Consider the following 16,180-nt stretch of genomic DNA (forward strand, 5'->3'; position numbering starts at 1 on the left):
CCAAAACCACACCTCCCATTGGTTCCTCCCCTCCACCCACCGCTCACCCCCAAGGCCCTCACCATCTTGCTCACGATGACAATCTTGGGTCCCAGCTGCTTGTTCACAGTGAAGATGTGTAGCAGCCGCAGCGTGAAGATCATGAAGTCGAGACACAGCACCGTGCGGCCCAGGTGATACAGACCCACGGTCAGCCTGGGATCAGCAGACACGAAGTAGGGTCACCCGAGGCCCACAGAGGTGCTGAGGCCTCCACAGATCCCTGATTCGCAGGGGGTTTATTTAGTTTCCAGTGCACACTGGGGTATGGGGCATTGCACCCATAAATAAATGGCTAAGTGAAGGGCTAGGGTTAGAAAAGGCTAGGAGGTCCCTATAAAATCAAGCTGGAGCCAGGTGTGGTTGTGCATGCCAGGAATCCCAGCACTCAGGAGGCTGAGGCAGGAAGATCGTTGCAAGTTCGAGACCAGTCTGGGCTACAAAGTGAGCTCAAGGCCAGCCTGAACTGCACAAGGAGACCCTGTCTCAGAAAGACAAAAAATAAAAATAAAAAAATAAGTAAGGAGAACTCCTTGGGCTGCTTCTGCCATGTGTTTTTAGTCTCAGATTTTTTTCAAAATGAAAAATTAAAGAATAGAAGAATGTTTATGACAACATATGAAAATGAAAGGACCAGTGACCAGGTGTGCTGGTACACACCTATGATCCCAGCTCTCAGGAGGCTGAGCCAGGAGGATCTCTATGAGTTCGAGTCCAGCCTTGGCTTCATAGTGAGTTCAAAGCCTGGAACACATAGCCAGACCCTGTCTCAAAAAAAAAAAAAAAAAAAAAAAAAAAAAAAAGGCAAGTTACAAGTTGCAAGAAGATAGCTAAAAGAAGATTAGAATCCCGAATAAAAGAGAGAGAAGGAAGGAGGGCAGGTGATCCATGAACTCCAGTACAAAATTGGGAGGGGTGGACAAAATATGGAGATCATTGACAAAGTATGAAGATCAGTGCCCCATGTGGCCAGAAAGCTTACAAAAAAGATCCCCAACCTACGTAGTGGAGTCACATAAACTAAAACAAAAGGAGGTGATCTTCACCCGACAGATGCACAAAAAAGTGAAAGTCAAATTGAGAGCTAGAAAATGTTAAAGATGGACAGTATCAGGGATTACCAAGAGCTTCCTCAAGGGGGCACTGTTGTGCCCGGATGGTGGCCGTGTCCATGGGCAAAGCTACATAACAGGAAATCTGGGTCAGTAATGTATGTGCTATTTGATCCACCCACATTCCATCTGGGATGTAAATTTTCATTGTTTTGTAACTTTAAGAATATAAATAGCCAAGTGTGGTGCTGCATGCCTGGAATCTCAGCACTCAGGAGGCTGAGGCAGAAGGATTGCTTTGAGTTCAAGCCAGCCTTGCTTACCGTGAGTTTAAGGCCAGCTAGAACTATGTCACAAGACCCTGCATCAAACACACACACACAAACACACACACACAGAAATAATCTAAATATCCATCTAGAGAGGACTGGCAAAATAAAGTGATCCACTGGGCATGGTGGCACACACCTACGATCCTAGCAGTAGGGAGACTGAGGCAGGAGGACTGCTGCAAGTTTAAGACCCACTTGAGCTCTACAGTGAGTTCAAGGCCAGGCTTGGCTACATAGCAAAACATTGTCTCAAAATTAATTAATTCATTAATTAAGTGATTTATTTATTCAATTGGAAAGTAAGTAGACACTTCTCCCTAAGGCTGAGAACTTCTCATTTTCCCACAGAGAGATTTTCTGCCACCTGGAGCATTTGATAAAATGTCCAAAGCAGGCCTGGCATAACTACAGCATGACAGAAAGAGCCCCTGTCCTTTCCTCTCAAAAGACACTTTATCCAAAATAAACATGGGACGAACAGAAGCGGTAGTGTGCTGCAAGATCCCTTACCTTGCTCTGTCTGGATAAACACTCCGCGTCAAGTGACTTCGTATCATGTAACCCTGCGTGGAGGAAGCTGCCTCCTGCTCCAGCTGACAGAGCTTGTGCTGGGTCATGGCTGTCACCCAAGTTTTTGCCTTTTTTTTTTTTTTTCCTCCTTTGTAGTGCTGAAGATGGAACCCAGAGCCTCATGCATACTAGGCAAGCGCTCTACCACTGAGGTGCATCTCCAACCCTTTTTATTTTTATTTAGAAACAAAGTCTCAAAAAAAAGAAAAGAAAAGAAAAGAAAAGAAACGAAAAGAAAGAAACAAGGTCTCATTAAGTTGTCCAGGCTGACCTCCAATTTAAGATCCTCCTGTCTCAGCCTCCTAAGTAACAAGGATTACAGGTGTGCACCACTGCACCTGGCACGGGGGGGGGGAGGGGGGGGAGAAAGAGACTTATTGGAAGAAGAACCAAAGCAGTTATCATGTGACTGTAACTTCATACTATCTGGAGTAGAAAATGAAAGATCTTGTGGAAGAAACTTAGGATAGGGCAGGGATGTAGCTCAGCAGCACAGTGCCTGCTTGGTAAGTGTGAGGAGACCCTGAGTTGGATTCCTGGTACCAAAAAAACCCAAAAAAACAACAAAAAAAGAAATTTAGGATGATTTTTCTCTCATAAACTTCAGAACTTTGTCTCACTGCATTATAAAAAGAACTAATTCAGCCGGGCGTGGTGGCGCATGCCAGTAATCCCAGCACTCAGGAGGCTCAGGCAGGAGGATCATTGCGAGTTTGAGGCCAGCCTGGGCTACAAAGTGAGCTCAAGGCCAGCCTGAACTGCACAGCAAGACCCTGTCTCAAAAAAAAAAAAAAAAAAAAAAAAAAAAGAACTAATTCATTTAAATTCTGGCAAGAAGCAATTTGTGGTGTCTGATCTTTAGCCCATGATGATTCTAATCCTGTCCTCTGCAATCTGTGTGACATTTTCAGAGATTAAGATACATTCGCAAAGGGGGCTGGGGATTTAGCTCAGCGGCAAAGCGCCTGCCTGGCAAGCACAAGGTCGTGAGTTCGGTTCCTGGTAGCAGAGAAAAACCAAAAACCAAAAAAAAAAAAAAAAAAAGATACATTCGCAAATACTGACAGACAAGGAACTTCGGGATACATTGTCAAGAAAAAAGAAAATATTGCCAGGAGTACACCTGTCACATTATTTGTGTGCAAACAGCGTGCACCGAAATGAACAGAAAGCGCAGACAAGGCATTCGTGAACCTTGGTGCAGGAACCTGTGAGAAAGGCCGGATGCTTCTGATCCATGACAAAAATCCGTTTCTGAACTGTCCTTTATTTTTTAAAATCTTGTTCAGTGGGGATACATTTCTTCTTCTTTTTTTTTTTTTTAAAGAGACTTTTTTTGGGAGGTACCGGGAACAGAACTCAAGACCTTGTACTTGCCAGGCAGGTGCTATGTGGCTGAGCTGTATCCCTGGCTCCAAGAGACTGTACTTAAAAGATGGTCTAAGGGCTGGACATGGTGGCACACACCTGCAATCCCAGCACTTAGGAGGCTGGGGCAGGAGGATCACCCCAAGTTTAAGGCCAGCCTGAACTACATAGTGAGACCTTGTCTCAAAAATTTTTTTTAAAAACCCCTAAAATAAATTCATAAATCTGATGCACTAACTACGGGCAGCACACCATTGGAGGGCGTCTCAGGGAGACACAAACAAGGACCCAGAGTCTGGGACGAAAGAAGCCTTTCAAAGGTGGGGACAGGGCTGGGGATTTAGCTCAGCGGCACAGTGCCTGCCTGGCAAGTGCAAAGTCCTGAGTTCGATTCCCGGTACGGGAAAAACAACAACAACAACAACAACAACAAAACAACAGCAAAGGTGGGGACAGTAAGCTGAAGTCTAAAGGAAGCATAGGGGTTGGCCTGGCCATTGCTGGGCAGCAATGATACACACTTGTAATCCTAGCTGCTTCAAGAGGCTGAGGCAGGAGGATCGCAAATTTGAGACCAGCCTGGGCAAATAAGCATAATCTTGGCTCAAAAAAAAAGAAAAAAGAAAAGAAAATTTCTGAAGTGTAGCCCTGTTCTCCTTGGGTTCAATCCCCAATAGGAGTGGTGGGGAGCAGGTACCAAGACCCAAAGAAATAATCGTTTGTGCCTGATAACATTTTGCCCTATCCTTTGCCCTCCCCCAGGGGACTATACGGTAAGATCTGGAAGCATCATACAGCCCAGCCTTTGCAACAGAAAATATCTGAGAGGAATTCCTTACAATTCGTATTTTATAAAAAATAAAAAGAAGCTGAGCGTGGTGGTACACGCCTACAATCTCAGCACTCCAGAGGCTGAGACAGGTAAGTAAAAAATTTGAGCCCCGCCAGGGCAATTTACAGAGACCCTGAAGCAAAACAAAAAATACATAGGGCTGGGGATGTAGTGCCGTGCAGAGGCTCAGTACCGGAAAAGTAAAAACTGGGGATCCCGCCCTGACCCCAACCCCGGGCCCATGCGCTCGGCCCACTCACCGGCAGCCCACGCCCAGCAGGAAGCAGGTGAGGGCCAGCAGGTCGCACTGGTTCCAGGCGTCGGCCAGATAGAGCTGCAGGCGGCGGCGCAGCGGGATGTGCCCGGGCCGGGGGCCCCCGCTGGCCAGGCTGCCCCAGCCGCCGCCCAGGCCCTGGCGCAGCTCCTCGCAGAGCAGCGTGAAGGCCCAGAAGTACAGCAGCAGCTCCCAGGCGCACGGCGGCCCAGGCTGGAAGTCGATCAGCAGCACGCGCGCGAAGAGCAGCAGGAAGAGCAGGTAGCTGACCACGTTGCCCAGGAAGGCGGTCACCGGCGACCCCCAGAAGCGCGACCAGCGGCGCAGGCAGCGGCGCCCCGAGCAGCGCCCCCCGCGGCCCGGCGGCTGCACCTTCTCCAGAGGGTCCTTGGGTCTGTGGGGAGAAGGGCAGAGGAGGAGGTTCCAGCCCTGAGCCCTGACCTGCACCAGGAGCGACTCTCCCCTCAGCCCGGCTTGGTGGCGCAGGCCTGTGATCCCAGCACTCAGGAGGCTGAGGCAGGAGGATCAATCACACACAGACCCGTTTTTTTCTTTTCTTTTTCTTCTAAAACTTTTCTTTTCTTGTTTTTCTTTTCTTTTCTACCCCTCCTCCCCATGGGGACTGAACCAGGGCCTTCCTTCTCACTGAGCTACATCCAGTCCTCTTTCATTTTGAGACAGGGTCTCCATAAGTTACCCAGGCTGGCCTCGACCTTGCAGTCCTCCTGCCTCAACCTCCAAAGATGCATGCATCACCACCCCTGGCTGCCTGGCATCTTGACCTCTGACCTCTGAAATCTCGTATCAAATTGCTGGTTTTCCGATTCTAGCTTCCCCCAACCTTTTGAACTCTGACTTCTGACTCCTTCCTGCCTGGCTTTTGACTCCAAAGCCTCCCTCTTTCCCTTTACAACCTCTGATTTAAGCCACCTGCTGACTCAGACCCCCAAAATGACCTTCGACCTCCTCCCTTTCATGACTGGGACCTGCAGATTCCAACCAGAGATCACCCAGCCCGGGCTGCTCACATAACTCTCCCCGTATCTGACTGATGACCACACACCCAAATTTGCCTTCTGAATTCTGCCCTGGAGAATCTGCTCAAATCTTTGACCCTTCTTGCCTTAGTGCTGATCCTCTGTCTGGATTTCTTCTCGTTACCTCTGACCTCAAATCTGAAACACTCAAATGAATGGGAAGTACTAATAATCAAGTCAAAACTAACAGGAAAGCTGGGCATGGTGGGGCATGCCTGTAATCCTAGCACTCAGAAGGCTGAGGCAGGGGGATTTCTGCAAGTGTGAGGCCAACCTGGGCTACATAGTGAGTTCGAGACTACACAGGGAGATACTGTCAAAAACAAAGTAACAGACATCATTGTATGGGAATATCAAATGACCTGATTTCCAAAATAAATTAGCACAATGGCGACCCGTTATGAATCTTCTATATCATCCTCATCATACGGTATAGAACACGGGAAACCACAAGGCTGTCCTTGACCTCTGGCAGTATGGCTTCTATCAAGACTTGCTCTGTGGCCCAACTATTTCTCTCAGGTTTTCTTTTATCTTGAAAGTTTGGTATTTGTAAGTACACTGTCTCAGAAAACATTATATATCAATTAATTAATCTTTTTAAAAACTATATATGCTCACACAGCCCCGTGTCACTTAAGGGACACAGTCTGAGAAATGCATCATTAGGCGGTTTCATCAGTGTATAAGAGCTACAGAGTACACTCGCACAAACTGAGGTGGCGCTTTTTTTTGGTTGTGCTGAGAACGGAACCCAGGGCCTCAGGAGTGCCAGAGCTGAGCTGCAACTCACCTCATAAGCCTGATTTTTTGTGTGTGGGGGGAGACTGAGACAGGATCTCGCTATGTAGTTCAGGCTGGCCCTGAACTCACAGTGACCCTCCTGCCTCTGCCTCCTGAGTGCCGGGATTACAGGTGTGCACCATGACACTGAGTTTAAAAGGTTGGTTCTCAAAAGACTTTCATGACTACGACAGCATACTGTAAGGGCAGGAGCTCAGGGGTCAAGAAAAAGCCCTCAGTGAACATCACCCCCGACTCCACTTGCTACAAAGGACCAAAAGCACGTGTAGGCTGAGGCACACAGGTTTCTAGTGACCTCCCCGGTGGCAGAGGCAACTCTCGAGCCAGACCTTGAGCTTGGCATTTTAGTATATGTGCTGCTGAAGTGAGCACAAAGCTTCGCATTTTAGAAACTTCCTTAAGCCCAGTTCTCTCCTGCCCTCCTGGGATGTGGAGGCCGAGTGTCCTGAAACTGCCCAGAGCACCCCCCACCCCACCACACACACACAGTGCTGGGGTGCCACTCACCCAATGGGACCCTCTCCATTAATGCCCCCGTCCATGTCAACGCCAGGGCTCCTCTGTGTTGCCTCCTCTTCCAGTTTCCTGGTATGGAGGGAAGCACAGAATAAGAAGTGGACAGGGCTCTCCAGACCAACTCAAAGTTCCTCACCCAGAGACACTGCAGAGATGGAGGTGGCCCGCTAAAGAGACCTTCTCCTAGGACCAGGACCAGAGAAGCAAAAGAGCTGCCACCCTAGAGACACTGCAGAGAGCACCGCAAAAGGTCACCTTCCAGAACCTTCTGTTTGTGGGGCAACACGCCAGGCAGGCCAAGCAAGAAAGGCAAGGCAGGCAGAAGCGAGAAGGAGGAGCGGCTGGGCACCCTTCCTGCTAATCTCACCCCAGGGGACTGACCTGAAGGCGATGAGGTTGGTGTAGATCAGTGGGGGGCAGAAGAAGGTGAGAACCAGGGCCCAGGTGGGGGTGGTGCTGTCCATCTCCCCCCACCACTTCTGCGTCAGCACAGACTGTGGGGGATGGGGAGGATCAGGAACCTGAACCCTCACTAGACCCCCGGCGGGGCACAGGGCACGTGCCTGTGTGGGGGCCACGGCGGCGAGGGTTGAGGGGCGGAGGTCAAAGGCAGACAACTTGCCCAGGGCTTGGCAGCCAATGTTTATGGATACCACGAGCCAGATACTGGGCTGAACGCTGTCCACAGATTAGCTCACTCCATCCCAGCCACACCCTCGAGAGGGCAGCACTAGTACTGTCACCTTTTCGCATCCGCCACAGAGATGTTAGGAAGTGACCCAGGGAACATAACCAGCAAATGGTAGAGCTGGAACCCATGGGTTTCTGCACTATTCAAAGCAAGGGATTCTGGGTAATTACTGAAACGCCAGCCTAATCGTCTTGGTAGTTGAGGATAGGACTTCCCGTTTGCATAAACAAGACTTCCTTTTGGGTGCACAGAACTATCTGTGCTCCAGTCAGATTTAAAGGAGGGCCACTGAAGGCCGGATGCCATAGCACAAGCTTGTAATCTCAGCACTTGGGAGGCTGAGACAGGAGAATCACCATGAGTTTAAGGCTAGCCTGAGCTAGAGATTTCAAGGCTATCCTGAACTACAGAGAGATCCATCTCAAAAAATAAGTGAGGGATACTGAGAAAGTTTACAAAGTGTCCAATTGTCAGGATGGAAGAGAATTTGGGGCTAGTGGTACTGCCCTTGGAAAAGAATTTCCTACAGGAAGGGTGGGATTTCCTAAACAAGTTTGTCTATGTCCAGAATACTAGGTAATTTGTTAGTAAAGTTTTTTGGTTCTGAGACAGGGTCTCTCTATGCAGTTGAGGCTGGCCTTGAACTCACTATGTGGCACAGGCTCGCCTTGAACTGGCAGCAATCCTCATACCTCAGTCTTCTGAGTGCTGGGATTACAGGCACGAGCCACCACGCCTGGCTAGTGAAGTCATTGTAACTGTTGAGAACCAGAACTAGGGACCTCCTAAGTGTAGAGGACTTCCTGTAGATGACGCAGGGTTTCCTGTGAGACGAATGGGAGCTCCTATAACTTAGGAAGCTGGCACTGTAGATGAGAAGGGACTTCCTTGGGGAGTCCCTGATGGGCTGGAGGACTTCCGGTTTGAGAGGCGGGACTTCCTACTAGAAAGACCAGGAATCCCTTTACCTAGAAAAACTGTAGGGTGGTGGGCTTTGCTGGGGGCAGACTGGCATGGGGTGGGGTTTCTTAAAGGAAGAGCAACCCTTAGGAGAGGTGTCTTCGGAGGAGGGGCTGCTCAAGACCAAGGGGTGTCCCCAGAGTCAGATGCTCACCTGGACCCCATCCTGGGCAAGGAAGGCACGAGCGTCAGCCTGCATGGCAAGCTGGAGGCAGGTGGCGTCGCCCCAGAGGGGACAGCGACGGAGAAGCAGGCGGGATGCCCTTGTCTCGCTGCTGCGGTAGCACTCCCCAAAGAGGTCTGGGGACCAGGGGCTCAGTGAGGGGCAGGGGAGGTGCGGGCAGAGGGTGTGGGGAGGGACACGGGGGTACACACAGCACACCCCCTCCCAGGCACCCCAGTCCCTGCTCCCAGCCGGGCCCCGCCACGCACCAACACCCATGCTCTCAAACTTGCTCGCCAGCTCCTTCCGCCGGGCCGCCTCCTCAGTCTCGGTTTCCTGGCGGGCCATCACTCGGAGCAGTAGGCAGGCCCCGAGAGCAGAGGACACAGCGTTGGAGCCCTAGGGAGACAGTGGGTGGGGTCAGAATTTGGAGTGAGGGGCAGGGCAGAGGAGGGGCCAGAAACTAACTGGGATCACGAGAGCCGAGGGTTAAGTGACCCTTCACTGAGACAGACACTCCGCGTTTGCACTCGGGTGAGGTCTGTGGAGCAGTCACACTGGCCAGAGTAGGATGGTGACTGCCAGGAGCTTAGGCAAACAGGGAGTTATTTTTTCACGGGTAGAGTTCAGTTTGGGAAAAAGTTTTAGAAATATATAACAGGAGTGTTTGTACAAAATGGGAATGCTGCACAAATGTATGCTTAAAAACTGGAGCCGGGTGTGGTGGCGCATGCCTATAATCCCAGCACTCAGGAGGCTGAGGCAGGGGGATTGCTGTTTGAGGCCAACTTGGGCTCAAAGTGAGTTCAAGGCCAGCTGAACTACATAGTGAGACTCTGTCTCAGGAAAAAAAAAAAAAAAAAAAAACAAAACCCTGTTAAAATAGTAATTTTCTTTTTTTTGTTTTGAGACAGGCTGTCATTGTAGCCCAGGCTGGACTTGAACTCTTGATCCTTTTTCCTCAGCCTTCTGAGTGCTAGAATTACAGGTGTACACCACTACACCTGGCTTAAAATGGTAAATTTTATGTATATTTTATGATTTTTGTTTTGTTTTGTTGAGACAGGGTCTCACTATGTAGCCAGGCTGGCCTTGAACTCACAGCAGTCCTCCTGCCTCAGCCTCCCAAGTGCTGGGATTACGGGGGAGTGCCACCACACCCAGCTTATTTTATAATTTTTTTAAAACAGAAACTTTGTTGACAAGAACATAGGGAAGTTGAAATTGCTATATATTACTGATGAGAATGTAAAACACGGCAATCGCTGTGGAATGGTGTGGCAGTTCCTAAAAAAATTAAACACATGTTGTCTTAGTTACTTTTCTCATTGCTGAGAGAAAATACCTGAAACCCAAGTTAAAGGAGGAAAGGTTTATTTAGCTCACAGTTTGTAGAGGTTTCAGTCCATAATTGGCTGAGGGGCATCGAAGAGGAGAAACAGTTTATGGTGGGCAGAAGGCAGCAAAGCAAAGCAAGTAAGGGGGCCTTAGCAGCTTTTCTCTGCCCTTTTTATATTCTATCCAGGCTACCAGGATTAGGGCAGTGGCAAACCAATCAGTGGACTGATATGGTAATCACCCACCCTTCCTCCTAGTACCGTTATTCCTAGCATTACACCGAGTCACACACACTCTAGATCCAACCACCTCTGAAGAAGCCCAACCTATGACTGCATGAGGCCTTAGAGGACATCTAGACACAAGCCACAACCAAAGGTTACTGGATGACCCAGCAATTCCACTTCTAGATAAATTCCTAACAGAGTGTTGGAACAAAACTCATATGTGAATATTCATAGCAGCCTTATAATAGCCAATAACCAGAACAACCCAAATGAATGGATGGATAGATGGGTGATGGATGGATGGATAGATAAAATATGGTCCATTCATCAATGGAATATTATTGAGCCATAAAAAAGAATGGAAGCTAGGCACGGAGGATCATTGAGTTTGAGACCAGTCTGGGCTACAAAGTGAGCTCATGGCTAGGCTGAAATGCAGAGTGAGATCTTGTCTCAAAAAGACACACACGCGCACACACACACACACACAAACATTATGGCAAAGAAAGAAAGCAGTTACCAAAGGCCACATCATGTGTGGTTGCATTTAGATGAAATGTCCAGAATACGCAAATGTATACAGACAGGAAGCGGATTAACGGCCAACAGAGGGTGGGGAGATAGGAATGTGGACTGACCGCTTAGGAAGTAAAAGGTTTCTGTGGTTTAAAGTTGTGGAAGTAGGTAGTGTGACATGACATAACACTGTGAATGCAAGAACTACTTCTCAATTGTGTACTTCAAAATGGGTTGAGTGGTGAAGCCGGGCATGATGGTGCTTGCCAGTAATGCCCGCTACTCAGGAGGCTCTGGCAGGACCACAAGTTGGAGCCCAGCCTGGGCAACCTAGCAAGACCTTGTCTCAAAATATAAAAAGGCTGGGGATGTAGCTCTGTTGGAGGCCCTGGGTTCAATCCTCAATTTCAAAAAAAAAGTGTAAGTGGTGAATCTTATATAAATTTTTATCTTGATGTTTATTTACTTATTTATTTATTTTGGGTACCGGGAATTGAACTCAGGACCTTGCACTTGTCAGGCAGGCACTTATGCAGCTGAGCTATATCTCCAGCCCCGTATCTTGATGTTTAAAAATCTCAGATAAAACTATTTGAACCCATGGCCCGATGTGTTGAAATATCCCATTGCTTTTTGTTTGTTTTGGAGGTTTGTTTGTTTGAGATAGGGCTTTGTTCTATAATTCAGGCTGACCTTAAACTCACTATGTAGCCCAGGCTAGCCTCAAACTCACAGCAATTCTCCTGCATCAGCCTACCAAGTGCTGGGAAGAACAACCCCGTTGTTAAAGGGGCCCTGTCAGAATAAGTCCATCGCACAAAAGCAATTTCATTTTGGATCCTATTCGAATCCCGTGATTGTTTTTGCGCCTGTTGCAGCTTCTCAGACCCTCTGGGAGGTGCTCCGCCTGCCCAGCAGGTGCCCTGCACCCTTAGGACTAGGATCCGAGACAGGAGTCAGCACTCACCATCTCCCAGAAGTACATGGCCATCTGGGCTCTGTTGAGCAGCAGTGCCCAGAGGAAGAGATCGCTCCAGGGCGCCTGCCCAAAGCTGGCTTCCAGCGCTGGTTCCGAGGCGGCCCAATCCGAGAGTAGACACACCTGCAGGCGGGGGGGCGTGGCTAGGGCCGCCACTTCCAGCCCGGTGTCCCTTGGCCCCGCCCTCTCGGGAATGGCCCCGCCCCTTCCCGCGTGGCCCCGCCCCCGGAGCGCCCCGGGCCTCGCCGCGCGCTCACGCTCTCTCTGCAGCCCTTGCCGGTGTGCGGGTCCCGGGCGTTCACGGCGGGGTACTTCGGCGCGCACGTCTCCCCCAGCAGCGTTCTCAGTACTTGTCCCACCTGAGGCGGCCGGGGCTCCTCAGCGCCCCCTTTGTGCCCCGGGGCTTTGGTGGCCGCCCCGTGGGCCGCCTGGTCCAGCAGCGCGCGGATGAGCGAGTGCGCGGGCGCCGCGCCGTAGAGCTGGGCCAGGCGCACGGGCGTGAGGAAGTGGCCCAGGCTGAGGCCGTGGGAGATGAGCAGGCGCACGAACTCGGGCCGGTCATTCAGCAGGGCGTCCATGAGCGACGCCTCCAGGTGAAAGGACTGCGGGGAGGCGCGGGGGGCGAGATGAGTAGGGACAGACAGGCCGGGCGGGCCGCGGCGGATGGATGCAGAGAAGGCACAGGCTGGGGACGGACGAACAATCGAGATGCATGGACAGTTTGGAGAGGGCTGGAGAGTCGTAGTTTGGAGGGCAGGACCAGGTAGGTGTGCAAAGGCAGGGAGAGAGGAGAACCACCCCTCAGCCAGAGCCCCGAACCCCAGGCCCTGACCCCTCACCCGCCACTGGATGTCCCCTCGGAAGAGTTCACTCTGGGCGATGTCCACGCGGTTCCAAGCCACAGCCAGACGCAGCTCGTCCAGGTAGGCCGAGGCCTCGGAGCTCCCACAGGCTGCAAGGTGAGAGGAGTGGGACAGGAGATCAGGGCGGGGTGAGGACATATGGGTGGAGCTGTATCCTCAGCCCTTTTATTTCGAGACCGGGTCTCCCTTAGTCAATAAGTTGCTTAGGCTGGGCTCGAACTTGGGATCCTCCTGCCTCAGCCTCACCAAGTGCTGGGGTTACAGGCCTGCACCACCATGGCCAGCTTGAGCATGAGGTCAGTGGGCTCGGGGCCAGCACTCGGACCAGTGGGTCAGAACTACCAAGCCACCGAAGAGCGTCACTTATTCATTTCACGTCTCTTGGTGCAGGGAAATGCAGGCTCTGATTAAGGTGGAAAATCAGACACCTGGAAGACCTTGTGAAAGAAAAGAGGCAACAGTAGCAGAAAATAAGGCTGGGAAAAAACCTGAACATAAGAAAAACTCCAGGAGATCATTGAAAACACACGGAGAGGCAGGGCGTGGTGGCCACACCTATAATCCCACCACTCTGGAGGCTGAGGCAGGAGGATCATTGCGAGTCCCAGACCATCCTGAGCTACAAAGTAAGCTCAAGGCCAGCCTGACCTGCACAGGAAGACCCAGTCTCAAAAAGACCAAAAAAAAAAAAAAAAAAAAAAAAATCTATGGAGAGCCAGAGCCTGATGCACACCTGCAACCCCAACACGCTGGGAGGCAGAGGCAGGAGGAGCATGAGTTCAAGCCCAGCTGGGTCAATGCAGCAACTTCGTGAGACCTTGTCTCAAAATAAAAAAATTAAAAGGGTTGAGGATGTAGCTCAGTGCAGAGGTCCTCAGTTCACTCCCCAGTATGGAGGGGAGGGGGACACCCGGGAGAAGGGACCCTTAAATGCATCCAGACACAGGCAACCCACAGCGACAGGAAGGTCCCGAGGGCACTTGCCCTGTCAAGGTTTTGCTTCTGCCTCCACTGGCTCCATACCCTTCTCCTAAACAGATGCATCTCACGTGCTCAGTTGACAGCCTAGCGGCCCTGAGCCACGTGACCTGGTGTCGTGGGGAGAGCAGGTCCAGTAACACCAGTTGAGTGGCTTCAGGGGACCCAGTCCCTCTGCTACAAAGGGGACCGACTGTGGCATCGCTGTCCCTGATAGCAGCTGCGGGATGAGGTTCTAAACCTCAAGGAGCCTGCAGCTTGGCCGGCAGCCCTCTCAGGACAATGGCTGAGGACGATGGCTGAGGACACGGAGGTCCAGAAAGAGGCAGTGACGTGTGGGACTGTGACACGGCTTTTACTCCGCATCAAACAGGTCAGTTCAGAGTGGGATTTTCTGTGTTCTGTGAATCTCCCCTACTTTTCTCATGGTTTCAAGAAAAGGAAAGGAAATACTTGGTTTGGATTTGGTTTGGCGTATGGAGGTAATGCGGATTGAACCCGGAGAGCTCTGAGCTACATCCCGAGCCCTTTCTGAAATGTTTAAAGTATTTTGACACAGCACCTCACTAAGTCACCCAGGCTGGCCTCCAACTTACAATCCTCCTGTCTCAGCCTCCCCGTAGCTGAGACAGCAGGCGTGTGCCAACACGCCCGGCAAGACAGTGGTGTTTAAGAGCGCGCTTTATACTCTGTTGTCCGTAACCTGGCGCCACGCATCACAGGACCTCCGGGCCCCTCTGTGCATGCCGTGTCCCATACCAAGCTCGGAGTCTACACCTAAACCCATCTCCCCCAGGTCTACCGTCGGCCAGCCAGTCACCCAGGAACTGTCCCTCCCCACCGTCCCACAGCATCAGTCCCCAAGCCCTGTCTCCAGCCCTCGACTCTGCTGTGCCTCCCATACAGTGCCTGTGTCCCCAACCACAGCTCGAGCCCCACCTCCACACACAGTCACTCCCGTCCCTTCCCTTGGCCAGGGTCTCCTCCCCTCCCCGGTCTGCGCCTCCCACTCCTGGGGGCTCCACACACAGGACTGACCCTGTCCCGTACTCACCCCCACCCTGTGTCCCAGGACTCTGTCCCAGCCCCAGCCTGGTACCCATGCACCCTGGTAGCCTTGCTGCCAGGGCTACGGGCCCAGCCCTCGGGTGAGCCTCTGACCCCTCCCAGGCAGGCCCCATGGGGGGGCTAAATCCTCACTCATACAAGGCCTGACCCCTGTCAGTAGCTGGGTGACCTTGAGCAAGTCTTTTTCTCCTGGGAGCTATGTCCCTTTATCTTTGAAATGGCGCATCTGGGCAGGCGGAGGACAAGGCCAGGTGCGCATGCTCACTGCTCGGCACAGCGCCTGGCGTACCCCAGGCGCCTAAGAAGTGAACCCCGTCCACCCTCTGCTACCTGCAAGGCCATGTGGCTGGCTCCTCTGTCCCCAGGGACTTACAGCCCCACCCCTCTCCCACTGGGAGAACTTCTGAGTTAACTTCTGAAAAGCAAGCCAGATTTGCCTGGCTGGCACCCTCCACTTGAAGATGTATCCCCAGGGAGACCGAATCACACGAGAGCTCCCCTTCATAGGGTCCCTGCTGGGGACAGGGCGCTGCTGCTGGGGCTCCGTGGGTCACGGTACTCCTGCTAGATACTATCTCTGTCTCTCAGAGAGAAATTGAGGCTCAGAGAGAGAAGGTCTCTTTCTGAAGGCTGCAGTCCTGAAGAAGCCCAGCTAGTGTTCAAATTCAGTTTTTGTTTTTGTTTTTGTTTTTGTTTTTGTTTTTCTTCTGGTACCAGGAATCAAACTCACGATGTTGCGCTTGCCAGGCAGGTGCTGTGCCGCTGAGCTAAATCCCCAGCCCCCCAAATTCAGTTTTGATTCCAAAGTCATCACTGCTCTCTAGCACCCCACAAACATGGCGGGTCCTGTTGGGGGACCTGGGGCTACGGTGTGCGGTGCGACCTTAGGGGGTTCTAGCCAAGTGGTGTAAACAACCTTGCCCACTCAGGTGCCCAGAGCCCCAGAACCCTACTCACTGATCCCCTCCATCTCTAAGGCCAGATTCTGACTCACCAAGGTCCATCTTAATTACCGCCTTCTCCCTGGAGTTTCTCCCTACGGAGTGTGACTCTTCCCTAAGCTTTTATGTCAAGTTTTACTTAACAATGTGTCCAGGACTGGGGTGTGGCTCAGGGGCAGAGCACTTGCCTAGCATGCATGAGTCCCTGGGTTCCATCCCCAGCACAGAGAGAGAGACACCAAGGACTCTAGTAGGATCTAGTTCCTCGAGATCAGGAAATGGCTGTGTTTGTTGAATGAACAAGTAAGGCCCATTCTCAGCCTCTGTCAGGCATCCATGATGCTTCCTGCTTTAGTTTCCTATATTCAGGCATCTAAGATGCTGTCTCTAGTGAAATATCAGAGTTCCTCACTGAGAGTGCTTTGGTTCCTGTCCAAAGTATGTAGCACACAATGGAGGCGTGTAGGGAAGGAAGAATGGGTAGGTAGATGGCTAGGTGGATGGATAGATGGATGGGTGGATGGATAGATGGATGGATGGTCAGATGGATGGCTGGACGGATGAGTGGGTGGGTGGATGGATGGGTGTATGGATGGATAGATAGGTGGGTGGATGGATGGATAGATGGGTGG

General features: G+C 51.3%; 1 protein-coding gene across 2 annotated transcripts in view; it reads right to left on the minus strand.

The window, feature by feature from the left end:
- The window catches only part of Trpm4 (transient receptor potential cation channel, subfamily M, member 4), a 42,765-nt gene that overhangs the window by 13,918 nt on the left and 12,667 nt on the right, over positions 1–16,180 (minus strand). For both annotated transcript variants that reach the window (XM_005412902.2, XM_005412903.2), the window contains exons 10-18: positions 12,538–12,650; positions 11,956–12,300; positions 11,687–11,821; positions 8,908–9,037; positions 8,630–8,775; positions 7,206–7,318; positions 6,816–6,893; positions 4,454–4,861; positions 63–195 (exon numbers count right to left, since the gene is read on the minus strand). In XM_005412902.2, coding sequence (XP_005412959.1) covers positions 63–195; positions 4,454–4,861; positions 6,816–6,893; positions 7,206–7,318; positions 8,630–8,775; positions 8,908–9,037; positions 11,687–11,821; positions 11,956–12,300; positions 12,538–12,650 — 1,601 coding nt within the window. The remainder of the gene's footprint in view (positions 1–62; positions 196–4,453; positions 4,862–6,815; positions 6,894–7,205; positions 7,319–8,629; positions 8,776–8,907; positions 9,038–11,686; positions 11,822–11,955; positions 12,301–12,537; positions 12,651–16,180) is intronic.

Source organism: Chinchilla lanigera, unplaced genomic scaffold (genome assembly GCF_000276665.1).
Source record: "Chinchilla lanigera isolate Chin_1 unplaced genomic scaffold, ChiLan1.0 scaffold00158, whole genome shotgun sequence".
Taxonomy (NCBI): Eukaryota; Metazoa; Chordata; class Mammalia; order Rodentia; family Chinchillidae; genus Chinchilla; species Chinchilla lanigera.